The 27,744-nt window shown below is 40.1% G+C and overlaps 1 protein-coding gene across 15 annotated transcripts in view; it reads left to right on the forward strand.

Annotated features, from left to right (window-relative positions):
- The window catches only part of JAK1 (Janus kinase 1), a 72,490-nt gene that overhangs the window by 32,276 nt on the left and 12,470 nt on the right, over positions 1–27,744 (forward strand). For all 15 annotated transcript variants that reach the window (XR_012581233.1, XR_012581236.1, XR_012581235.1 and 12 more), the window contains exons 4-13: positions 1,360–1,483; positions 4,757–4,907; positions 6,484–6,647; positions 6,749–7,082; positions 12,567–12,740; positions 16,916–17,073; positions 20,666–20,789; positions 22,611–22,797; positions 24,849–24,955; positions 27,010–27,156. Coding sequence is in view for 2 of the 15 variants with exons in the window: in XM_074545621.1 (XP_074401722.1) it covers positions 1,360–1,483; positions 4,757–4,907; positions 6,484–6,647; positions 6,749–7,082; positions 12,567–12,740; positions 16,916–17,073; positions 20,666–20,789; positions 22,611–22,797; positions 24,849–24,955; positions 27,010–27,156 (1,670 nt within the window). In the remaining 13 variants the exon portion in view is untranslated. The remainder of the gene's footprint in view (positions 1–1,359; positions 1,484–4,756; positions 4,908–6,483; positions 6,648–6,748; positions 7,083–12,566; positions 12,741–16,915; positions 17,074–20,665; positions 20,790–22,610; positions 22,798–24,848; positions 24,956–27,009; positions 27,157–27,744) is intronic.

A 27,744-nucleotide genomic window follows, 5' to 3' on the forward strand; every position in this document is an offset into this window, starting at 1 on the left:
CCCAAAGAGATCTGAGATGGAATAAACATCCATCCCAAACAGATCTGGGATGGAGTAACCATCCATCCATCCCAAACAGATCTGGGATGGAGTAACCATCCATCCCAAAGAGATCTGGGATGGAGGAAACATCTATCCCAAAGAGATCAGGGATGGAGTAAGCATCCATCCCAAAGAGATCAGGGATGGAGTAAGCATCCATCCCAAACAGATCTGGGATGGAATAAACATCCATCCATCCCAAACAGATCTGGGATGGAGGAACCATCCATCCATCCCAAAGAGATCTGGGATGGAGTAACCATCGATCCCAAAGAGATCAGGGATGGAATAAACATCCATCCCAAAGAGATCTGGGATGGAGGAAACATCTATCCCAAAGAGATCTGAGATGGAGTAACCATCCATCCCAAAGAGATCTGGGATGGAGGAAACATCCATCCATCCCAAAGAGATCTGGGATGGAGGAAACATCCATCCATCCCAAAGAGATCTGGGATGGAATAAACATCCATCCATCCCAAACAGATCTGGGATGGAGGAACCATCCATCCATCCATCCCAAAGAGATCAGGGATGGAGTAACCATCCATCCCAAAGAGATCAGGGATGGAATAAACATCCATCCATCCCAAAGAGATCTGGGATGGAGGAAACATCCATCCCAAAGAGATCTGGGATGGAATAAACATCCATCCCAAAGAGATCTGGGATGGAGGAAACATCCATCCATCCATCCCAAAGAGATCTGGGATGGAGGAAACATCCATCCATCCATCCCAAAGAGATCTGGGATGGAGTAACCATCCATCCATCCATCCATCCATCCATCCATCCATCCATCCATCCCAAAGAGATCTGGAATGGAATAAACATCCATCCCAAAGAGATCAGGGATGGAGTAAAGGCAGAGTTAAATCAGATCAGCCCATTAATGTCACAGTCTGTTCCTAGCTGGAACAGACCAAAGCTTTCTCTGTGGAATCACCAAAGCTTCCTGCTGGTTTGCCAAAACCTCCTTTCACCTCTGGGGGTTGAATTTATGAACAAAATAAAATTGAGAACAAAGTTGTGGCTTTGGTAAAACTCCCTTTTCTGTGACCTGGACAAAATGAAGGTTTTAAGTAATTTCTTTGGAGCTTAGACTTGGGGCAAAATCAGGATTTGAGGATCACTTTAAGAGCAGCAATCTCTGTTAAATCCACCCCAAACCCCATGGGTTGAACCCAGGTGACAGCTCCACCTCAACCTTTCCTCCCCAATATTTCTTTCAGTTTCTTTTCATGATCCAGTATTTGCTTTATGCTTTTGTGCTTTGGGGCGTTTTGTGATTCATCTATTTGTGTGTTTTTGTGCCAGCTGTGTCCCCTCTGTGCCACAACCTCTTTGCTCTGTATGATGAGAACAAAAAGCTCTGGTATGCACCAAACCAGGTCTTCAAGGTGGAGGAAAAATCATCCTTCAGGCTCCATTATCGCATGAGGTAAGGAAACAGCTGGAAAATGGGATTTATTCACTCTGAGCTCTCGATAAGGAGACACCTGGAAATTGGGATTTATTCACTCTGAGCTCTGGGTAAGGAAACACCTGGAAATTGGGATTTATTCACTCTGAGCTCTGGGTAAGGAGACACCTGGAAATTGGGATTTATTCACTCTGAGCTCTCAGGTAAGGAGACACCTGGAAATTGGGATTTATTCATTCTGAGCTCTTGGTAGGGAAACACCTGGAAAATGGGATTTATTCACTCTGAGCTCTCTGGAAGGAAACAGCTGGAAATTGGGATTTATTCACTCTGAGCTCTTGGTAAGGGAACACCTGGAAATTGGGATTTATTCATTCTGAGCTCTTGGTGAGGAGACACCTGGAAATTGGGATTTATTCACTCTGAGCTCTCAGGTAAGGGAACACCTGGAAAATGGGATTTATTCACTCTGAGCTCTGGGTAAGGAAACACCTGGAAATTGGGATTTATTCTTTCTGAGCTCTTGGTGAGGAGACACCTGGAAATTGGGATTTATTCACTCTGAGCTCTCAGGTAAGGAAACACCTGGAAAATGGGATTTATTCATTCTGAGCTCTGGGTAAGGGAACACCTGGAAATTGGGATTTATTCATTCTGAGCTCTGGGTAAGGGAACACCTGGAAATTGGGATTTATTCACTCTGAGCTCTCATGTAAGGAAACACCTGGAAATTGGGATTTATTCACTCTGAGCTCTCAGGTAAGGGAACACCTGGAAATGGGATTTATTCACTCTGAGCTCTGGGTAAGGAGACACCTGGAAATTGGGATTTATTCACTCTGAGCTCTGGGTAAGGAGACACCTGGAAATTGGGATTTATTCACTCTGAGCTCTCGGTGAGGAGACACCTGGAAATTGGGATTTATTCCTTGTGAGCTCTCAGGTAAGGGAACACCTGGGAAATGGGATTTATTCATTCTGAGCTTAGGGTAAGGAAACACCTGGAAATTGGGATTTATTCACTCTGAGCTCTGGGTAAGGAAACATCTGGAAATTGGGATTTATTCACTCTGAGCTCTGGGTAAGGAAACACCTGAAAATGGGATTTATTCACTCTGAGCTATGGGTGATGAAACACCTGGAAATTGGGATTTATTCATTCTGAGCTCTGGGTAAGGAAACATCTGAAAATGGGATTTATTCATTCTGAGCTCTGGGTAAGGGAACACCTGGAAATTGGGATTTATTCACTCTGAGCTCTCAGTAAGGGAACACCTGGAAATTGGGATTTATTCATTCTGAGCTCTCAGGTAAGGAAACACCTGGGAAATGGGATTTATTCATTCTGAGCTCTCTGTATGGAAACACCTGAAAATGGGATTTATTCACTCTGAGCTCTCGATAAGGAAACACCTGGAAAATGGGATTTATTCACTCTGAGCTCTGGGTAAGGAGACACCTGGAAATTGGGATTTATTCACTCTGAGCTCTGTGCAGAAGCAGGAAAGCAGCACCAAAATCAGCAGCTGGGTTTGCACAGCTTAGAGGAGAGATGGGCAGCAGGAGCTTCATACATCTCCTGATTTCTTTGCATCTTCGGGGTTTCATCTTGAAAGAAAAAGTTGGAAAAGTTGTTTTCACAAAGCTGTTATGTTATATTATGTTATATTATATTATATTTAGAATATTATATTTAGAATATTATATGCAATAATGAAAAATGGATTAAATTAATTTTGTATAATTTTACAGAGATATGTAAGCTAATGATGATGATGATGGAAGATGCTGTGAGGGAGGGCTGGGGCTCAGGGGCACAATTCCCTCCCCAGCTCATTGGGAATGGGGAAATTCCTGTTCCTGTTCCTGTTGTGGAAGTGAAATCCCCAGAATGTGTCCCAGGAAGCCCTGGAGCTTTCCAAGGAAAGGATTCTCCTGGATTTGCCCATCCCTCAAACAATGGGCCCCAATTGTTTTTGTGGTGTTAATCAGAGCGGTTAATTAGGGAAAGGAGCAGAGGCTCTCAGTCCCAGACAATGCTCAGGCCTTGCCCATGATTATTTGCAGGAAATAACAGAAGAATTGCAGTTATTCATTCTGACCCTCTTGTGCAGGAGAGCAGGGAAGCAAAGTCATTTCCTCTGCGTTTCAGCGGGGTTTGCTTCGCTCTGCTCTCCAGCCCTCAGCCCAGCAGTCCTGGAGGCTCCTCTGGTTCTTGTCGGGAGTTTCTGGCTCAGTTTTGGGTTGGAGTTCCTGCCCAAGAAAAGCTCAACTAAAAAAATCCATTTTATTTTGCTGAAGATCCTGACTCTGCACTGAGGTTGGGCCGCTTCAGCCTTGACACTGGAGATTTGGGGCTTCATAAATGTCAGTCCCAAACTGGTTTGGACTGGGAGGGACCTTAAATCCCATCCCATCCCATCCCATCCCATCCATCCCATCCATCCCATCCCATCCCATCCCTCCCATCCATCCCATCCCATCCCATCCATCCCATCCCATCCCATCCCATCCCATCCCATCCCATCCCATCCCATCCCATCCCATCCCATCCCAATTCATTCCATTTCATCCCATCCCATCCCATCCCATCCCATCCCATCCCATCCCATCCCATCCCATCCCATCCCATCCCATCCCACCCCATCCCATCCCATCCCATCCCATCCATCCCATCCCATCCCATCCATCCCATCCCATCCCATCCATCCCATCCCATCCCATCCCATCCCATCCCATCCCATCCCATCCCATCCCATCCCATCCCATCCCATCCCAGGGACTCCTCCCACTGTCCCAGGCTGCTCCAGCCTGGCCTTGGGCACTGCCAGGGATCCAGGGGCTGCTCTGGGGATTCCATCCCAGGCAGGAATTCCCAATTCCCAATGTCCCATCCATCCCTGCCCTCTGGCACTGGCAGCCATTCCCTGTGTGCTGTCCCTCCATCCCTGTCCCCAGCCCCTTTCCAGCTCTCCTGGAGCCCCTTCAGGCCCTGAGCTCTCCCTGGATCCTTCTCCTCTCCAGGTGAACATTCCCTCACAGGAGAGGTGCTCCATCTCTCTAACAAAAAAAAAAAAAAAAAAGGAAAAAAAACCCTAATAATCCACATTAATTTATCATTTCCCCCCAGTTCCTCAGGCCAGGAACATGCTGGAATGTTGCACTACTTAACCTTCAGGCAGAAATTTGAACAATTCTTGCTTTGAACTACTTTACTTTCCAAAACCCAGAATATCTTGTAGAAATGAAGGCTTTTCCCAATACATTTCCAAGTTTCTGGCTTTTTGGCAGATACTATTTCACCAACTGGCACGGGACGAGCGAGAGCGAGCCCTCGGTGTGGCGCCACTCCCCCAGGAGGGCCAAGGCCTACGACAAGAAGCTGGCCCCAGAGGGGACCCCCATCCTGGATGCCAATTCCCTGGAATACATGTTTGCACAGGTTGGAACTCTCTCTGATGCTGTATTCCCATAAATCAAAATTTTATGGGATTTTTGTCCCATAAAATCTGCAGGTTTCTGCTTTAAAATACACATTATGTATCGTGTTAGTACTGGAAGGGTTTTCTTTTTGCTGCTGCCTGGTGGAGAGGAGAGGATTTGCTGCATGAAGGAGCAAATCCTCTCTCCCAACCCAAAAATGATTTTATTTTTATAGATATTTTCTTCTAAAGTGAATTATTTGTGTTTCTTAACGCTTTTGTGGGACATTTGCACAGAGCTGGGGCTGGAGAGGAGCAGCAGCAGAGGGAATCTGGCAGGGCTGGGTGCTTTTAATGAGGTTTTTTTACTGGGTGGTGTTAAAGATTGATAAACATTTCCTGATAACCCCGTGGTGATAAAGATTGATAACCTCACTGCAGTTCTGCTCTCCTCTTGTGCCTTCCAAAGGATTTTTCAAACCAGAAGCTGTCAGGTTTCACCAAAATTTGGAAAATTCAGGTTGATGAAAGAGCAAATTGAATGCACAGAGGAAATGCCATTCACTGTTGGTTCTGAGTAGAATTCCTGCAGGATTTTCACACTGGGAACCACAAGGAAGGAGAATTCCAGGGAAACATTCAAGCAATGAGGCACAGAAATGTCTTTGCCCATTCATCCCATCCCATCCATCCATCCCATCCCATCCCATCCATCCCATCCATCCATCCCATCCCATCCCATCCATCCCATCCCATCCATCCCATCCATCCATCCCATCCCATCCCATCCATCCCATCCATCCCATCCATCCCATCCATCCCATCCATCCCATCCCATCCCATCCCATCCATCCCATCCCATCCCATCCATCCATCCCATCCCATCCCATCCCATCCATCCCATCCCATCCCATCCCATCCCATCCCATCCCATCCCATCCCATCCCATCCCATCCCATCCCATCCATCCCATCCATCCCATCCCATCCCATCCCATCCCATCCCATCCCATCCCATCCATCCCATCCCATCCCATCCCATCCCATCCCATCCATCCCATCCCATCCCATCCCATCCCATCCCATCCCATCCCATCCCATCCCATCCCATCCCATCCCATCCCATCCCATCCCATCCCATCCCATCCATCCCATCCCATCCCATCCATCCCATCCCATCCATCCCATCCCATCCATCCCATCCCATCCCATCCCATCCCATCCCATCCCATCCATCCCATCCATCCCATCCCATCCCATCCCATCCCATCCCATCCCATCCCAAACACTTTCCAGGCTGTCCCAGAGCAGGGCTTGGCTTGGAGATGAATCCAGGGGATGGCAAGGGCAGGGATAAAGCAGAGGCAAAAATTTGGATTTGTGGAGCAGAAACTAAATATTGAAGGTACTAAAATAGGCCAGGATGGTGATTTCTGTAGTTCATTTTTAAAAAGTGAATTTTTGCTGGGCTGGTGTATAAAAGAAGGGTTGGAAGTTCCAGCTTCTCCTTGCCCAAGGATCCTGGCATGAATTCCTGGCTCAGGGACAAACTCTGGGAAAGCCCAAGTGGGTAATTTGGGTTTTTTGTTGTGTTCAGGGCCAGTATGACCTGGTGAAGGGCCTGGCACCCATCCGAGACCCCAAAAACGAGCAGGAGGTCCATGAGATAGAGAATGAGTGTCTGGGCATGGCTGTCCTGGCCATCTCCCACGATGCCATCAAGAAAAACGTGAAGCTGCCAGAGCTTCCCAAGGACATCAGGTGAGCTGGGATCGCCCCTCTGTCCCTGCTGCTCTGCCACGAGGAATTTAATTTCATTCAATTTAATTTAATTCAATTTCATCCCTTGCTTCTCCTCCCAGTTACAAGCATTATATCCCCGAGACTCTGAACAGAACCATCAGGCAGAGGAATTTCTTGACCAGGATTCGGATCAATAACGTTTTCAAGCATTTCCTCAAGGAGTTCAACAACAAAACCATCTGTAACAACAGCGTCTCCCCTCGGGACCTGAAGGTGAAATATTTATCCACCATGGAGGTGCTGACCAAATATTATGGGGCTGAGATCTTTGAGACCTCGTTCCTGCTGATCTCTGCTGAGAATGAGATGAATAAATTCAACTGTGGGGACAACGAGAAGTACGAGGTGATGGTGACGGGGAACAACGGCATCCAGTGGAGGCTCAAGCCAAGTGTGAGTGGGAATGGGAATTTCTGTGGGCAAAAACATCCCAGAATTAATGAAATTATATTATATTATATCATATATTATATTATATCATATATATATATATATATATAATATATATCATATATATGATATATATATCATATATATATCATACATATATCTCATATATATCATATATATGAGATATATGTATGATATATATATGATATATATATCATATATATAATACATATATATGATTATATAATGTATCCATATATTATATGATATATTATCTATATGACATTATAGATATTATATTATTAATACATTATTCATATTCATTTTATAATTAATTATTATATATTATGCTATACATTCATTTTATAATTTGTATAATACTTGTATAATTTGAACTAATAAGTCGTGAATTGGTATTACTGTTCTAGAATGAATTTTTGGTTTAGAGTAACTGTTTTGCAATGCATTATACGATATATTTGATATTATTTTTCTATAATTTAGATTAATTTTATAATTTATATAGTAACTATATAAATCTAACTAACAAATAATTATTTTTATTATTCTATAATTTAGATTAATTTTATCATTTATATAATAATTATTGTTTATAGTTGTAACTAATATATAATTAATTTCTATCGCTATTCTAGAATGAATTTTTGGTTTAGAGTAACTGTATTGCAATACGTGATATTATATATTTGACATTATTATTCTATAATTTAGATTAATTTTATAATTTATATAGTAACTATATAAATCTAATTAACAAATAATTATTGCTTATAGTTGTAACTAGTGCATAATTAATTTCTGTTGCTATTCTAGAATGAATTTTTGGTTTAGAGTAACTTAACATGATATATAATATCATGTATTGCAATACAAAGTAACTGTATTGCGATACGTGATATTATATATTTGCCATTATTTTTCTATAATTTAGATTAATCTTATAATCTATATAGTAACTATAGAAATCTAATTAACAATTATTTTTATTATTCTATAATTTAGATTAATGTTATCATTTATTTAATAATTATTGTTTATAATTGTTACTAATACATAATTAATTTTCTATCACTATTCTAGAATGAATTTTTGGTTTAGAGTAAACGTATTACAATACAGTATATTCTGTATTTTATATTCTATAATTGAGATTAATGTTATAATTTTTATAATAATTCTGTCCTAAAATTCTAATTAATAAGTAATTCATCTATATTATTGTTCTAGAATGAATTTTTGGTTTAGAGTAACTGTATTGCAATACATGATATACTATATTTGCCATTATTATTCTATAATTTAGATTAATTTTATATTTTCTATAATAACTATATAAATCTAACTAACAAATAATTATTTTTATTATTCTACAATTTAGATTAATGTTATAATTTATATAATAATTATTGTTCATAATTGTAACTAGTGCATTATTAATTTCTATCGCTATTCTAGAATGAACTTTTGGTTTAGAGTAACTGTATTGCAATACATGATATTATATATTTGCCATTATTATTCTATAATTTAGATTAATTTTATAATCTATATAGTAACTATATAAATCTAAGTAACAAATAATTATTGCTTATAATTGTAACTAATACATAATTAATTTCTATCGCTATTCTGGAATGAATTTTTGGTTTAGAGTAAACGTATTACAATACAGTATATTCTATATTTCTATAAGTGAGTTTAATGTTATAATTTTTATAATAAATCTGTCCTAAAATTCTAATTAATAAGTAATTCATCTATGTTATTGTTCTAGAATGAACTTTTGGTTTAGAGTAACTGTATTGCAATGCATGATATTATATATTTGCCATTATTATTCTATAATTTAGATTAATTTTATCATTTATATAATAACTATATAAATCTAACTAACAAATAGTTATTTTTATTATTTTATAATATAGATTAATTTTATCATTTATATAATAATTATTGTTTATAATTGTAACTAGTGCATAATTAATTTCTGTTGCTATTCTAGAATGAATTTTTGATTTAGAGTAACTGTATTGCAATGCATGATCTTATATATTTGACATTATTATTCTATAATTTAGATTAATTTTATAATTTATATAGTAACTATATAAATCTAATTAACAAATAATTATTGCTTATAATTGTAACTAGTGCATAATTAATTTCTGTTGCTATTCTAGAATGAATTTTTGGTTTCGAGTAAACGTATTACAATACATTATATTCTGTATTTTATATTCTATAATTGAGTTTAATGTTATAATTTTTGTAATAACTCTGTCCTAAAATTCTAATTAATAAGTAATTAATCTATGTTATTGTTCTAGAATGAATTTTTGGTTTAGAGTAACTGTATTGCAATACATGATATTATATATTTGCCATTATTATTCTATAATTTAGATTAATTTTATAATTTATATAGTAACTATATAAATCTAACTGACAAATAATTATTTTTATTTTTCTATAATTTAGATTAATGTTATCATTTATATAATAATTACTGCCTATAATTGTAACTAGTGCATAATTAATTTCTATCGCTATTCTAGAATGAACTTTTGGTTTAGAGTAACTGTATTGCAATACATGATATTATATATTTGCCATTATTTTTCTCTAATTTAGATTAATTTTATAATCTATATAGTAACTATATAAATCTAACTAACAAGTATTTATTTTTATTTTTCTATAATTTAGATTAATTTTATCATTTCTATAATAATTAATGTTTATAATTGTAACTAGTGCATAATTAATTTCTGTCGCTATTCTAGAATGAATTTTTGGTTTAGAGTAACTGTATTGCAATACATGATATTATATATTTGCCATTATTTTTCTATAATTTAGATTAATTTTATAATTTATATAGTAACTATATAAATCTAACTAACAAATAATTATTGCTTATAGTTGTACGTAGTGCATAATTAATTTCTGTCGCTATTCTAATAAGAATGAATTTTTGGTTTAGAGTAAACGTATTACAATACAGTATCTTCTGTATTTTATATTCTATAATTGAGTTTAATGTTATAATTTTTGTAATAATTCTGTCCTAAAATTCTAATTAATAAGTAATTAATCTATGTTATTGTTCTAGAATGAATTTTTGGTTTAGAGTAACTGTATTGCAATGCATTATACGATATATTTGACATTATTATTCTATAATTTAGATTAATTTTATAATCTATATAGTAACTATATAAATCTAACTAACAAATAATTATTTTATTTGTCTATAATTTAGATTAATTTTATCATTTATATAATAATTATTGTTTATAATTGTTACTAATACATAATTAATTTTCTATTGCTATTCTAGAATGAACTTTTGGTTTAGAGTAACTGTATTGCAATACATGATATTATATATTTGCCATTATTATTCTATAATTTAGATTAATTTTATAATTTATATAGTAACTATATAAATCTAACTAACAAATAATTATTGCTTATAATTGTAACTAATGCATAATTAATTTATATTGCTATTCTAGAATAAATTTTTGGTTTAGAGTAAACTTATTACAATACATTATATTCTGTATTTTATATTCTATAATTGAGTTTAATGTTATAATTTTTGTAATAATTCTGTCCTAAAATTCTAATTAATAAGTAATTCATCTATATTATTGTTCTAGAATGAATTTTTGGTTTAGAGTAACTGTATTGCAATACGTGATATTATATATTTGCCATTATTTTTTTATAATTTAGATTAATTTTATAATTTATATAGTAACTATATAAATCTAACTAACAAATAATTATTTTTATTTTTCTATAATATAGATTAATTTTATCATTTATATAATAATTATTGTTTATAATTGTAACTAGAGCATGATTAATTTCTGTTGCTATTCTAGAATGAATTTTTGGTTTAGAGTAAACGTATTACAATACAGTATATTCTGTATTTTATATTCTATAATTGAGTTTATGTTATAATTTTTATAATAATTCTGTCCTAAAATTCTAATTAATAAGTAATTCATCTATATTATTGTTGTAGAATGAATTTTTGGTTTAGAGTAACTGTATTGCAATACGTGATATTATATATTTGCCATTATTATTCTATAATTTAGATTAATTTTATCATTTATATAGTCTCTATATAAATCTAACTAACAAATAATTATTTTTATTATTCTATAATTAAGATTAATGTTATCATTTATATAATAATTATTGCTTATAATTGTAACTAGTGCATAATTAATTTCTGTTGCTATTCTAGAATGAATTTTTGGTTTAGAGTAACTGTATTGCAATACATGATATTATATATTTGACATTATTATTCTATAATTTAGATTAATTTTATAATTTATATAGTCACTATATAAATCTAACTAACAAATAATTATTTTTATTTTTCTATAATTTAGATTAATGTTATAATTTATATAATAATTATTTTTTATAATTGTGACTAATACATAAATCATTTTCTATTGCTATTCTAGAATGAACTTTTGGTTTAGAGTAACTGTATTGCAATACATGATATTATATATTTGACATTATTTTTCTATAATTTAGATTAATTTTATAATCTGTATAGTAACTATATAAATCTAACTAACAAATAATTATTGCTTATAATTGTAACTAGTGAATAATTAATTTCTATTGCTATTCTAGAATGAACTTTTGGTTTAGCGTAACTGTATTGCAATACGTGATATTATATATTTGCCATTATTTTTCTATAATTTAGATTAATTTTATAATCTATATAGTAACTATATAAATCTAACTAACAAATAATTATTGCTTATAATTGTAACTAGTGCATAATTAATTTCTATTGCTATTCTAGAATGAGGTTTTGGTTTCGAGTACGCGTATTACAATACAGTATATTCTGTATTTCTATAATTGAGTTTAATGTTATAATTTTTATAATAATTCTGTCCTACAATTCTAATTAATAAGTAATTCATCTATATTATTGTTCTAGAATGAATTTTTGGTTTAGAGTAACTGTATTGCAATACGTGATATTATATATTTGACATTATTACTCTATAATTTAGATTTTTATAATCTATATAGTAACTATATAAATCTAAGTAACAATTATTTTTATTATTCTATAATTTAGATTAATTTTATCATTTATATAATAATTATTGTTTATAATTGTAACTAGTGCATAATTAATTTCTATCGCTATTGTAGAATGAATTTTTGGTTTATAATGAACTTATTACAATACATTATATTCTGTATTTTAAACTTATTACAATACATTATATTCTGTATTTTATATTCTATAATTGAGTTTAATGTTATAATTCTTATAATGATTCTGTCCTAAAATTCTAATTAATAAGTAATTCATCTATATTATTGTTCTGGACTGAATTTTTGGTTTCGAGTAGAATCACTGTGCTAAATCTGACCTGCAGCTTTATCGCACTGCCTTTGCAGCCCGTGCAGGCGGAGAAGGAGAAGAAGAAGAAGTCTGAGGGCAGAGGGAAGAAGGAGGAGGAGAAGCAGGGCCTGCGGGAGGCCTGGAACAGCTTCTCCTACTTCCCCGAGATCACGCACATCGTCATCAGGGACGCCACCGTCAGCATCTACAAGCAGGACAACAGGAGGATGGTGGGTGTGCAGGGATCAGGGAGGGTTCAAACCTCACACAAACTGAGCTGGGGGCTGCTCCTCAGCTGGGGCTGCAGTCCCTGCTGGGCATTTCATTCAGTCCCTGCTGGGACATTTAATTTAATTAATTCCCTGCTGGGTCACTTCATTCCCCACTGGGACATTTCATTCATTCCCTGCTGGGTCATTTCATTCCCTGGTAGATCACTTAATTCCCTGGGGGGATCATTTAATTCCCTGCTGGATAATTTAATTCCCTGGGTGGATCATTTAATTCCCTGGTGGGTCACTTAATTCCCTGCTGGATCACTTCATTCCCCACTGGGACATTTCATTCAGTCCCTGCTGGGTCACTTCATTCCCTGCTGGATCATTTAATTCCCTGGGTGGATCATTTAATTCCCTGGTGCGTCACTTAATTCCCTGCTGGATCACTTCATTCCCCACTGGGACATTTCATTCAGTCCCTGCTGGATCACTTAATTCCCTGCTGGATCATTTAATTAATTCCCTGCTGGGTCACTTCATTCCCTACTAGATCACTTTAATTCCCAGGTGGATCACTTAATTCCCTGGGTGGATCATTTAATTAATTCCCTGGTGGATCATTTAATTTCTTGCTGGATCACTTAATTCCCTGCTGGATCATTTTATTCCCTGCTGGATCACTTAATTCCCTGGGTGGGTCATTAATTCCCTACTAGATCACTTTAATTCCCAGGTGGATCACTTAATTCCCTGGTGGATCACTTAATTCCCTGCTGGATCACTTAATTCCCTTTTGGATAATGTAATTCCCTAGTGGATCATTTAATTCCCGAGTGGATCAGTTAATTCCCTGCTGGATCGTTTAATTCCCTGCTGGATCATTTAATTCCCTGGGTGGATAATTTAATTCCCTGGTGGATCATTTAAATAATTCCCAGGTGGATCATTTAATTAATTCCCTGCTGGATCACTTAATTCCTTGGTGATTATTTAATTTCTACTGCATAATTTAATGAATTCCCTGGTGGATCACTTAATTAATTCCTTAGTGGATCACTTAATTCCCTGCTGGATCATTTAATTCATCAGTAGATAATTTAATTAATTCCATGGTGGGTCACTTAATTCCCTACTAGATCACTTGAATTTCCAGGTGGATCATTTAATTCCCTGGTGGATCATTTAATTCCCTGGGTGGATAATTTAATTCCCTTTGGGATAATTTAATTCCCTTCTGGATCATTTAATTCCCTAGTGGATCAGTTAATTCCCTGCTGGATCATTTAATTAATTCCCTGGTGGATCATTTAATTCCCTGGTAGATAATTTAATTCCCTGCTGGATCACTTAATTCCCTGGTGATTATTTAATTTCTACTGCATAATTTAATGAATTCCATGGTGGATCACTTAATTAATTCCTTAGTGGATCACTTAATTCCCTGCTGGATCATTTAATTCATCAGTAGATCATTTAATTAATTCCCTGCTGGATCATTTAATTAATTCCCTGCTGGATCACTTAATTCCCTACTAGATCACTTTAATTCCCTGGTGGATCACTTAATTCCCTGCTGGGTCACTTCATTCCCTGCTGGATCATTTTATTCCCTGTTGGATCACTTAATTCCCTGGGTGGATCATTTAATTAATTCCCTGCTGGGTCGCTTCATTCCCTGCTGGATCATTTAATTCCCTGGGTGGATCATTTAATTTCCTGGGTGGATAATTTAATTCCTTGGTGGGTCACTTAATTCCCTGCTGGGTCACTTCATTCCCTGCTGGGACATTTCATTAATTCCCTGGTAGATCACTTAATTCCCTGCTGGGTCACTTCATTCCCTGCTGGATCATTTAATTCCCTGGGTGGATAATTTAATTAATTCCCTGCTGGATCATTTAATTAATTCCCTGGGTGGATCATTTAATTCCCTGCTGGATCACTTAATTCCCTACTAGATCACTTTAATTCCCAGGTGTATCATTTAATTCCCTGGTGGATCACTTAATTCCCTGGGTGGATAATTTAGTTCCCTGCTGCATCATTTAATTTCCTGCTGGATCATTTAATTAATTCCCTGCTGGATCATTTAATTAATTCCCTGCTGGATCACTTAATTCCCTGCTGGATCGTTTTATTCCCTGCTGGATCACTTAATTCCCTGGGTGGGTCACTTAATTCCCTACTAGATCACTTTAATTCTCAGGTGAATCACTTGATTCCCAGGTGGATCACTTAATTCCCTGCATGAAGTGAATTAACACTGTTATAAAAGGTGATTGATTGATGAATAAAGCGGAGTGATGCTGATCAGTGCAAGGTGGGTCTCTCCCTCAGACTTCAATAAAGAACAGTGTGGCAGCAGGAGCAGGGAGCTCATCCTGCCCCTGTACTCAGCACTGGTGAGGCCTCACCTGGAGTATTGCATCCAGTGCTGGGCCCTCACTTTAGGAGGGACATTGAGATGCTTGAGCGTGTCCAAAGGAGAGCAGCGAGGCTGGTGAGGGGCTTGGAGCACAAACCATGTGAGGAACGACTGAGGGAGATGGGGTTGTTCAGCCTGGAGAAAAGGAGACTCAGGGATGACTGCTGTGGTGTGTTCTTAAGTTTGTCAGTTTGATCCCCCATTTTCTGTATTAAATGGTTTCTTCCTTTCCCAGGACTTCCTGCTGCTACCCTGTCAGTTAGGTTGCTATGGAAACCTCGCTGGTCTTAGTTGCCGAAATGAAACTGCTCCTCCCTTGGTTTCTCTTATAAAGTGAAAGTTGTCTCCTCCTTGGGCCCAGTCAATCACCCCTTTTTCTCCTCCCAGGTTTCGAGAATTTTCTTTTCTCTGGGAGTTATGGTTGGCTGTAGCCCCGGAGCCCCTTCTATGATTTATAACAGTTGGTTACTTTGGTATATCAGTTATGTTTCATACCTCCAAATATGTATTACTATTGGTTAGCTGGGTTTCCCTGCCTTTTCCCCCCCTTTTCCCTTAAAACCCTCTCCCACCCCTTGTTCGGTGCCATTTGCTGGGTGTTTCCCCTCCTTGTTGGTCCTTCTGTAATAAACCCACAGTTTACCCCCAGCAAGTGGTCGCCTCCTAATTCGTCTCTCACCGCGCTGCTCCGAGCTATCCCCCAGCTCAGCCCGAGGCCAGGACGCCGAGGGGGGCTGGTTTTGGATGTGCAGGGGTGCTGCCCTTCGCCCCTCACCAGCCAGCCAGATCCAGGGCCGTTCACACCCATGCACAGATGACCTTATCACTCTCTTCAGCTTCCTGAAGGGTGGCTGTGCTGAGCTGGGGGTTGGTCTCTTTCTCCAGGCAACAACAGACAGAACAAGAGAACACAGTCTCATGCTGCACCAAGGGAGATACAGGCTAGAATTAAGGAGGAGGTATTTTACAGAAAGAGTGGTCAAATACTGGAATCATCTAAATGAGCCTAGCTTGGTCGTATCCTATGCAAGCTGTTCCAGCTCCAGAGCTCAGTCCCCAAGGGCACTGGGTGCCAGAAGCCAGCTCGCTCTCAGACCAAGGCCATGGGACAGCCCCTAGCAAGCAGGGAATATTCAGCTCTTAGTGATTAGGCAGCTCTTGTGATTTCAGCTTTGCTTGCTAGGTAGCTTTTCCCTTGGCCTAAGGCTCCAGCAGACGGTAGAGAGAGGAGAAGCAGAAGACGCTGGCTGTTCCACGAGTATGGATTTATTGTAGGGTCTGTGAAGGGTCTCAGCTCTTCTTCTTCCCAGTTAGTAGGGGTACAGTATGCTACTTTTATACCCTTGGCCTGGATCCAATCCTGACCATGGCAAAGGTGTTAGAGTGACCATAAGTGACCAATGGTAGGGTTTAACACAATATTGCCTTCCATGGCTATAGGGATAAGGTACAAGGCGGATGTCCCTGGGGACAGGAAACTTCTTTGCCGCTGTGTCAGCATTCTATTCTCCAAGGGGCCCTGGCTAAACCTGAGGGGTTTACTACAATCATCTACCCAGGGAGGTGGTAGAGTCACCATCCCTCAATGTGTTTAAAAAAACACTGGATGTGGCCCTTGGTGCCATGATCTAGTTGAGGTGTTAGAACATGGGTTGGACTCGATGATCTTACAGGTCTCTTCCAGCCTAGAATTTCTGTGATTCTGTGATGCTGTGATTGTGTGATTGTGTTTTTAAAGCTGACTGGTGTTGCTGTGCTGCAGGAGCTGCGGCTGGGCTCGCACGCCGAGGCGCTGTCCTTCACCTCGCTGGTCGACGGCTACTTCAGGCTCACTGCGGACGCCCACCACTACCTGTGCACCGACGTGGCTCCTCCCCTCATCCAGCACAACATCAAGAACGGCTGCCACGGCCCCATCTGGTCAGTCCTTCTGCTTTTGGGGTTATGGGCCCTTCTGGTCAGTCCTTCCTGCCTTTTGGGGTTATGGGCACATCTGGTCAGTCCTTCGTGCATTTTGGGGTTTGTAGGCCCATCTGCTCAGTCCCTCTTCATTTTGGGCTCATCTGGTCAGTCCTTCCTGCATTTTGGGGTTATGGGCACATCTGGTCAGTCATTCCTGCATTTTGGGGTTATGGGCACATCTGGTCAGTCCTTCCTGCCTTTTGGGGTTATGGGCACATCTGGTCAGTCCTTCCTGCATTTTGGGGTTATGGGCCCTTCTGGTCAGTCCCTGTGCATTTTGGGCTCATCTGGTCAGTCATTCCTGCATTTTGGGGTTATGGGCACATCTGGTCAGTCCCTCTGCATTTTGGGGTTATGGGCACATCTGGTCAGTCCTTCCTGCATTTTGGGGTTATGGGCACATCTGGTCAGTCCCTCTGCATTTTGGGCTCATCTGGTCAGTCATTCCTGCGTTTTGGGGTTATGGGCACATCTGCTCAGTCCCTCTTCATTTTGGGCCCATCTGGTCAGTCCTTCCTGCATTGTGGGGTTATGGGCCCTTCTGGTCAGTCCCTGTGCATTTTGGGGTTATGGGCACATCTGGTCAGTCCCTGTGCATTTTGGGGTTTATGGATCCATCTGGTCAGTCCCTGTGCATTTTGGGGTTATGGGCACATCTGGTCAGTCCCTCTGCTTTTTGGGGTTATGGGCCCTTCTGGTCAGTCCTTCCTGCATTTTGGGCACATCTGGTCAGTCCTTCCTGTATTTTGGGGTTATGGGCCCATCTGGTCCCTTCCTCCTTCATTTTGGGGTTATGGGCACATCTGGTCAGTCATTCCTGCCTTTTGGGGTTTGTAGGCCCATCTGGTCAGTCTCTCTCATTTTGGGGTTTATGGGCACATCTGGTCAGTCCCATCTGAATTTCAGGGTTCATGGTCCCATCTGATCAGTCCCTCTGCATTTTGGGGTTTATGGGCACATCTGCTCAGTCCCTTCTGCATTTTGAGCCCATCTGGTCAGTCCCTCTGCATTTTGGGGTTCATGAACCCATCTGGTCAGTCCTTCTGCTTTTTGGGGTTCATGAACCCATCTGGTCAGTTCCTCCTTCATTTTGGGGTTATGGGCACATCTGGTCAGTCCTTCCTGCATTTTGGGGTTATGGGCACATCTGGTCAGTCCCTCTCATTTTGGGGTTATGGGCACATCTGGTCAGTCCCTCTGCATTTTGGGGTTTATGGATCCATCTGGTCAATCCCTCTTCATTTTGGGCTCATCTGGTCAGTCCTTCCTGCATTTTGGAGTTATGGGCACATCTGGTCAGTTCCTCTGCATTTTGGGGTTTATGGATCCATCTGGTCAGTCCTTCCTGCATTTTGGGGTTATGGGCCCTTCTGGTCAGTCCCTGTGCATTTTGGGGTTTATGGGCCCATCTGGTCAATCCCTCTTCATTTTGGGCTCATCTGCTCAGTCCCTCTGCATTTTGGGGTTATGGGCACATCAGGTCAGTTCCTCATTCATTTTGGGGTTCATGGACTCATCTGGTCAGTTCCTCCTGTGTTTTGGGGTTATGGGCCCATCTGGTCAGTTCCTCCTTCATTTTGGGGTTATGGGCACATCTGGTCAGTCCCTCTGCATTTTGGGGTTTATGGATCCATCTGGTCAGTTCCTCATTCATTTTGGGGTTATGGGCACATCTGCTCAGTCCCTCTCATTTTGGGGTTCATGAACCCATCTGCTCAGTCCCTTCTGCATTTTGGGGTTTTGTTTTTGCTAATTCCTCTCACGGTGAATCCACTGAGGAAATTTGGGTTTGGGTGAGTGGTGGTTTACCAAAATTTCATTTTATTAAAGGAAAAAATGAGTGTTTCTCTCCTTTCTCATCTATAAACTCAGTGTTTCTGCACTGAAGGAGTGTTCTGAGAGTTTTCTCCATGGACACATGGGAATGTTTTAGGTAGAGAGTGGAAGTGTCTCTACACTCAGCCCAGTCCTTGAATGGATGAGCAAAGCCTTGGGTTTTTAAACACCCAAAGGAATTCTCCTCCCTCCACCCACCTTTGTGGCTTTTCCCTTTATTGGGAAAATTTCGATTCTTATTAATTATTTTATTTTAATTTATTATTTTTCTTTTATGATTATTCCCTTTATTTTTATTTATTTATTATTCCCTTTATTTCCCTTTTTTTTCCTTTATTCCCTTTATTCCCTTTATTCCCTTTATTCCCTTTATTTAAGCTGCAAACTGTAGAAATCCAGGAATGCACAGGGTTGGATGCAGAATTCCAACCTTTATGGCTTTCTCCTTTATTGAGACCATTTTGATTGTTATTTATTATTTTATCCATTGTCTTTCTTTATTTTTATTTTATTATTATCATCCCCTTTATTGTTATTTATTTATTATTCCCTTTATTTTTATTTATTTATTATTCTCCTTTATTTCCCTTTATTCCCTTTATTCACTTTATTCCCTTTATTTAAGCTGCAAAGTGTAGAAATCCAGGAGTTCACCTGCACAGTGTTGGATGCAGAATTCCAACCTTTATTGAGAACATTTTGATTGTTATTTATTATTTTATCCATTGTCTTTATTTATTTTTATTTTATTATTATCATCCCCTTTATTGTTATTTATTTATTATTCCCTTTTTATTTATTTATTTATTTATTTATTTATTATTCTCCTTTATTTTCCTTTATTTCCCTTTATTCACTTTATTCCCGTTATTCCCTTTATTTAAGCTGCAAAATGTAGAAATCCAGGAATGCACAGGATTGGATACAGAATTCCAACCTTTATGGCTTTCCCATTTATTGGGGATATTGATTGTTATTTATTATTTTATCCATTGTCTTTATTTATATTTTATTATTATCCCCTTTATTGTTATTTATTTATTATTCCCTTTATTTTTATTTATTTATTATTCCCTTTATTTCCCTTTTTTTCCTTTATTTCCTTTAGTCCCTTTATTCCCTTTATTTAAGCTGCAAACTGTAGAAACCCAGGAATGCACAGGGTTGGATGTAGAATTCCAACCTTTATGGCTTTCCTGTTTATTGAGAACATTTTGATTGTTATTTATTATTTTATCCATTTTTTAATTTATTTTTATTTTATTATTATCCCTTTTATTTATTTATTATTCCCTTTATTTTCCTTTATTCCCTTTATTCTCCTTTATTCTCCTTTTTTTCCCTTTATTCACTTTATTCCCTTTATTCCCTTTATTCACTTTATTCCCTTTATTCCCTTTATTCTCTTTTATTTCCCTTTATTTCCCTTTATTCCCTTTATTCCCTTTATTCCCTTTATTTAAGCTGCAAACTGTAGAAATCCAGGAGTTCACCTGCTCAGTGTTGGATGCAGAATTCCCTTTATTAACTCCTTCCTCCCTTGCTCTGTGCAGCCCAGTGTGAGCCATGCACCCTTAAATCCCACTTCAATAACAACACCAACATTTCTAAGTAGCTCTTACCCCCCAAACAGAGCTTTGCTCTCTCTGTCCCAGCCCAAAATGAGATTTTTGGCCGCTCCTTGCTGAATTTCTCCCTCTCCATTCCCTTCCAGCACGGAATATGCCATCAACAAGCTGAGGCAGGAGGGCAACGAGGTGGGCATGTACGTGCTGAGGTGGAGCTGCACCAACTTCAACCACATCCTGATGACTGTCACCTGCCTGGAGGGCTCTGAGGTGAGCAGGAATCGCTCCCTTTGTGCTCAGAGCACCCTCCCTGAGCTCTGGGCAGGGAATTGGCTCTGCCTCCCAGCCCTTGCTGCCTTCTCTCCCAATGGGATTCCAATTTAGCTGCTAGAAAATGGAAAAGTACAAAACCATGGCTAATTCCAAGTCCGGCACCTGCAAGATAACAGTGTCCTTGGGCCTGGCTGTGGTAGGATAACAAACAGTGAAAGAGACATGAGAAAAGAGAGATGGAACCCCTAAGGAATGAGGAAGAGTTCATGGCATAGTTTAACCAATAGATTGCTTGGCTTACAGAATATTCATAAGCTTATTACTCGCTGTATAAGTGTCTGATGCTCTCTTCAATAAACGGAATTTGCTCATCACTCATATTGAGTGTCTGAGTCTCCCCTCACCAACAAATGGCTCGGCCCCGACAAAGGCCCACACTTTTTCTCTGTGACAATTAAATCCAATGGGATAAATTAAATTAATTAGCTCCATTCCTCCCAGTCACACTGTGCAGGGACGTGAGAAAAATGGAGCATTTTTGTCAAAGTGAGGGAGCGACCACCTCTGACCCCGTTTATTCACTCAATCAGTCACTTTTTATAACCATGTTAATTAAGTTCATGCATATTGCAAAATCTGAGCTCCTGATAGGCTGTAGAGAAAACTTCAGCTCCTCCTTTTGTTTACAATACCTGAAGTTTGTTTACTGAAACCAAGATCAGTGTTCACACCATGATATGGAAGGTTCTCAAAACCTTCATATCTATTCCCAGACTGGCCGTCTGTTCCCAGTTCCCAAGGCCTGAGAATCTTGTTGTTTATATAAAAGGTGGCTGAGAACCTAATTATTTACAGGATCAAGCCTGGGAAAGGCTGCTTTTACAGCAGGCTTCTATATTTCCCTCAGCTGAACACCTTCATGGCCTCTTTCTTTAAGCCATGCTTAAACCAGGCTCTCCACACATTGGAGAATTTGTCACTTGCTTCCCTGGAGCCTTTCTGGGCATGGCTTTAATTCCCTTGCTGGATTTTATTCCCTCAGCTGGAAGCCTGCAGCTGGTTTGGAAGGATATTTAAAGTGTTCACACAAGAATAATAATACATAATAAATAAATAGTAAATAATAGATAATAAATAATATAAAAAATTATAACGACATAAATCTTTCTCTTAGCAAAAAATGGTCATGGAATCAATGGTGAGTCAGGAAGGGATATTTGATATTTGGTTTATCTCCTGGAGATATTATTTAAAAAAAAAGATGATCAGCTCTCTCTTTTAACAGTAAAACAAGAAAGGAATTTTCCCTTGGAAAAGGGGGAAGGGGGAGGTGACCCAAAGCTGCAGAGGGGAGATCCTGAGAGCTCCTGGCATGGGAAGTTCAGGAGTTCAGCCCTTCCCCAGTGAACCTGGGGGATCTCAACCCCAGCTGAGCAGTCTGGGGGGGGAGAGGGAGTTCTGCCATTTTTAAATTGAGATTTTGAAACCCTGCTCCAGATTCTGCAATTCTTGACCAAACAAAGAGAAAATTCCTCCAGAAGAGGCAACACTTCTGCATAACCTCAGGCTCTGCAGACAAAAAAAAAAAGCTGTAATTTGAGCTTTGATTGCATCTTTATGTTGTTGCTCTTCTCTTTGAGCCTTCTGGGAGTGAAAATTGCAGGAATTTTGGGTTTTTTTCTGCTTTGTTGCAGTTTGATTGGAGGACCTTGACTTATGAGCAGGGGATCAGTGATGCCAAGGTTTTGGGAAGCTTTGATTTACAAACAATTCCTTCACTCCAGTGATCCTATTTCCTTTCTTTTCCCTCCCCTCCAGGTGATGAATAACTCAGGCCCCTACAAGAACTTCCAGATTGAGGTGAAGAAGGGGGGGTACTTCCTCCATGGCTCCAACAAATCCTTTGCATCCCTGAAGGACCTCATGGAGCACCTGAAGGGGCAGATCCTGCGCACAGACAACATCAGCTTCACCCTCAAGAGGTGCTGCCAGCCCAGACCCAGAGGTAGCCTGGCCTTGCAGGGTTTTCTTGTTGCAAGGGATCAATCTCCAGACTCTCAGAGTGTATTTTAGTGCTGTGTCCTGGTGTGACGCTCTTAAAAAAAAATTAAATATTTTTCTTTCTCTGGGGAGGATTTTTGTCAGATGCCGTGGGCAGGTTTGAGGAGGGGAAAAGAGAGTTGGGATCTCCTGGTTTGCTGTCCCTGTGAGCTGCTGTTTAATAACTCATCTGCACCAGGCAGCAGGGAAGGGTTTTGGTCCCAAAACCGATGTCCTGAAGAGCCTGGTGACAGGAAATCATCTGTGAGGTGCCCTCTGAGGGACAATGGGGCAGTGTTGGGAGCTGCCAGCCCTCTCTGGAGCTGTTTGCTGTGAACTCTGAGCCTTGCCCTGGCCTTGGTGGGCCAGAGGAGGCTCAGTGGGGGGATTGTGCTGAGCTGATAATGGTTCCCTGTTCCAGCAGGGGAATAACTGAGCCCCATCCATCACCTGCTGCTCTGGGGCTTTGGGAGAGCCCCTGAGCCCTCACTCTGCACCCAGAGCTGGGTCAGGCTCTGGAGCAGGGGCACGCTGCACTGCTGGTATTTTGGTTTCATTTTGATGGCTGGATTTGGGATAAAATGAAATAAAAAGGGTCAGGGAGTTGATTGCCCCCTTCAGCTCCTCCCTGGCTTTGGCTGCAGCAGGATTCACTGCATGTTCCCTGTTCTGTCCCTTCCCTGGTGGGTTTTTTTTCCTTCTTTTTGAGTATTTCATCAGATATTGACAAAGTGAATGCAGGGTGCAGGGCTGAAGCAGGCTGTGGTGATTCCTGGTGACTCCAGGATTCCAGAGGATGATTTACCCCAGTGCCAGGTGCTGCTCACAGCAGGAGGAAGCCCAGCTGCCCACTCACACCCCAATCCCAGGGAATAATGCCAGGAGGGCAGAATTCATGTGCAGAACCTGGATCTGCCCAGGGAGAGGGAAGTGGATTTTTGAGCCTGTTCCTTCTGATTCCCCATTCCCAGCTGGATTCCAGTGCCCTGGGAGCACTGTTGGTGCTTCCCAGAGTAGAGGGAGTTTGGAAGGGGATGAGGAGGAAATGAGGCTCCCCCTTGCACACTGCAGAGGAGATGGCAAGGGGGGATAGAGGATGTTTTATTCCATTTTATCCCATGTACAGCACAGCTATTTTCTCTTTCAATCTTTGTGCAGAAAACTCTGTTCAGTTGTTCAAAATCACCCTGACCTGGCTGATACTAACTCTGTATTTAAAATACAAACACAAAACTGTGCTTTGGTGATTTCTCTGTTGAATGAGAAGAAATCAAGGCCAAGTTTATTCCCCCCCCCTTTTTGTGGGGATTTTATGCCTTTCCATCCATGTTGGTACCGGGAGGGGGTGTCGGTTTTTCAGCTGTTTGAAGGGCCTGGAAAGGCCCGGGGTGGCCTTGGGGCAGCCGCGTATCAAAGGAACAGAAGAGGCTTCAGTTCTTCTTTCGGTCTTTATGTTTATTAATTGTTTATCTAAAAGATTTTCTTTCAACCCGACAGAGCTCTGCTCAGCAGCCAGCCATGAGCACACTCCCTGCCCTCCGGACAGTCACCTATCTTTATACCCATTGTTACGTGTACAATATTTATCATTTTTCCCCAATACCATTTATTCTTATTGCTGGGTGCACTTTTAGTAATGACCAATCCAAAAGTGCCACCATCACCACAGAAGATGGAGAAGAAGAAGAAGAAGGACAGGACACGCCCCAATTCCTCCATCTTACTTCTCTAAACCCCCCTGTACAGAAATCCTAAACCCTGTGTCTCACCCTCTAATTAACCAATCCCTTCACCATTCACCCCGGTGAAACCCTCCTATCCTCATACAGGTGTCGTCTCCTGTGTAGGATCAAAGTCCAGCCACCAGACACTTCTGGAACATTCCAGGACTCCCGAGCCCCCCAAGGGTGCTCTCGGTGGCTCGGCATCTCAGGACTGAGATCCTGAGATCCCACAAGGGGGGAATGCAGTTTCTCTGGAAAGCTTTAAGGATATTTTCTGCCCCTTGCCTTGCAGAAATCTCCAACCTGCTGGTGGCCACCAAGAAGGCCCAGGAGTGGCAGCCCGTGTATCCCATGGGGCAGCTGAGCTTCCACCGCATCCGCAAGGAGGAGATCGTGCAGGTGGGAGCCTGGGGGGGGGGCTGGCATGAGGGAGCCCCCAGAACCTTGGGGGATCATCTAAAGCTGGGAATCAAACCCAGGCTTTGTTCTGACACCTTGGGAAAGGCTCCCAAACTGAGGTGCCAGAAGTGAGAATGTGGATTTATGAAATAAATGTGTGTTTTTAAAGCAGAGACACGTTAGGCTAAATAAAAGAAAGTTTTGAGTTTTAGATTTTAAGATATAGAAAAATATGTGTAGTTGCAAAGGTAACAAGGAGTTTAGAATGCAGCACTGTAGGTTTGCTATGACATGATTGGCTAAGAAAGCTCACAGGAGTCCATAAGACCAAATATATAAGGATTGGGTCAAGAGCATAAATACCCTTGTGGGCAGTGTTTTATTGGTTAATAAACCCTTAAAAGGATTGTGACAGGAGGGCTTGTGACCCTCTGAGCCATGCAGTGAAGGTGTGAGCCCAGCTCACCCTCCCTGCCTGTGCAGGAGATAAGAAAAATAAATCCCATCATCTGAAGCAGCTCAGAGGTCCCATCTCTGACTCATCCCAGTTCCCCAGGTGCTGAGCTGCCCTGGGAGCCAGGAGTGTGGCTGTCCCTGAGCCCTGCAGGGACCCCCAGCCCGCCCTGCTGCCTGCCCTGCCCCTCCCAGCCCCCCTCAGCAAACTGCACCTGGATTTACTTGTTATGGATTGGTTTGGATTTAAGCCTCTGCTGGCAGAATCCTGCTGCTTGTATGGCTTTGTGTGGACAAAGAAGAGCTCAGGAGTGATGCCTTTCACTGGAAATTAAATTGTATATTTAAGTTTTCGAATGGAAAAGAGGGGTTTTAAGGTCATTTCTTGGGAGTCTTAAGAGCTGGTTTGTTGTGGGTGTATTTTTTGAAAGCCTGACTTATCAGAGAAACAGAGGTTTGAGACAATATTGTACAGTAAAAAAGGTGAGGTGTTCAAAAGCTCTGAGCAGTCAGAATTCTGTGTTTAAGCCTCCCCAAAATTTCAGAGTTCCCCTTGTTTGTAGTTACTTATTCAGGTCACCTGAATGAACCTCAGCAAACACACAGGGCCTTGATTACACTTAAATCAGATTTAATGTTGCCAAAAGAGCACTTAAGTGATGCCCTTGGCTGCTTCTGTGAAATAAAAAGATATTGGGGGTTTTTTAGTTGCATCACTGCAGACAGAGATTGGGTTTGGGTTGGTGTTTACAGTCAGCATCCTGCAAAAATATCCCAAGGCAGGATGTTATTTTGGAGGAAATTGCTTCCCCAAACAAAGCCTTGCAGTGAAATATTACTTCCTCTCACTTTTGGAAACACATTAAAGATCACCTCAGCAGCACTCTGTGAATAAGAGCCCCAGCTGTTGTTTATTCTTTTGTTTAGTCTGGGAGTGCTCAATCCCAGGGAACCTGTTGGGTGATGTGGAGGTGTAATATCCAGGGAATTCACGTGGGGAGGGTGCTCAGAGCTTGGTACCTCAGGGTTTGGCTTTTCTATTTTCACACTCTGTGCTGCTTTAGTGTGTGGGGCTGGGCTCACATCAGGGATGCTGAGCTCTGTGCACAGAGCAGGAGACAAAACAATTCCTGCTCCAGCTGGGCACCAAGGACAAATGACCCAAATCTCAGCCCAGAGCACAAACCCCGTGGGCTGGAGAGAGAAAAACAAGCAGGGTGGGACTGCCTGGGCTGAAGCTGGGATGGGACAATGAACTGCAAGGTGCAAATGGAGCAGAGCTGATCCCAGGGACAGAGCCCGTGCCCCTCGTGCATTTTGGGGCCATTTTGGTTCATCTTGGGTGCAGCCCTGGCTGGGCTCTGGTGCTGCCCAGGGTGGATCCATGGAGGAGATCCTGTGAATAAATCCCTGCTTTATTCTGGGACTCTGCTCCAGCTCAGCCTGCACAAGGCCCCAAGCTCTCTGAACAAAAGCAGCTCCAGTCCTTGGGTTCTCACAGGAACAATTTCAGTCTGTAACCAGATCAGAAATGCAGATTCCAATGAATATTTGTGTAAATGTTGTTGCTTCCTGCCTGACAAAGCCCTGCTGTCTCTCAGGGAGAACACCTGGGCAGAGGCACCAGGACCCAGATTTACTCAGGGATGCTCAGCCTCAAGGATGATGAGAACGAAGGGTATCAGAACGAGAGGGAGATCCGAGTCCTGCTCAAAGTCCTGGACCCCAGCCACAGGGACATTTCCTTGGCAAGTTCTTTTCTTTTGTCTATCTTTTCTTTAATATAAGGCATAAAATATTGATTAATTTTGTTTTATAAATTATATAGAGATATGTGAGATAATGACATAAGTGTTATTACTAACATAAATGTTATAAATTTAATTACTAACATTTATAACATATTACTAACATATAGATATTATTCCTAACATTTTTTAGTTGCAAGTATAAAGAAATATCACAGTAAAATAATATATGCAATAAAGAAGAAACTAATAGCAATTAGGAATTAATTAGATAATACACATAATCGATAACACGTGAAATTAGATAATTATCAAGTATTAAAGCATTGTATATTATCTTAGAGTCTGTAACAGTTGATAAATTTTAAATTAGTAGAAAATTGGGAAATTACTCTAAGGACTCTTTAAAAACAAATTCAGTTATTATATTAATACAGTTAAATTATTAAGCTAAAGTGACTTAAATATTATTTTGATGTAGAAATTTTGATTATTTTGATGTAGAAAGGTTTGTTGTCAAATACCTTATCTAGATAGAACTATAGCTTGTTGGATGGATGATTTTTAGGAAAGGGCAGGGAATGGGGA

The sequence above is a fragment of the Zonotrichia albicollis genome, chromosome 8 (assembly GCF_047830755.1).
Source record: "Zonotrichia albicollis isolate bZonAlb1 chromosome 8, bZonAlb1.hap1, whole genome shotgun sequence".
NCBI classification, from domain to species: Eukaryota; Metazoa; Chordata; class Aves; order Passeriformes; family Passerellidae; genus Zonotrichia; species Zonotrichia albicollis.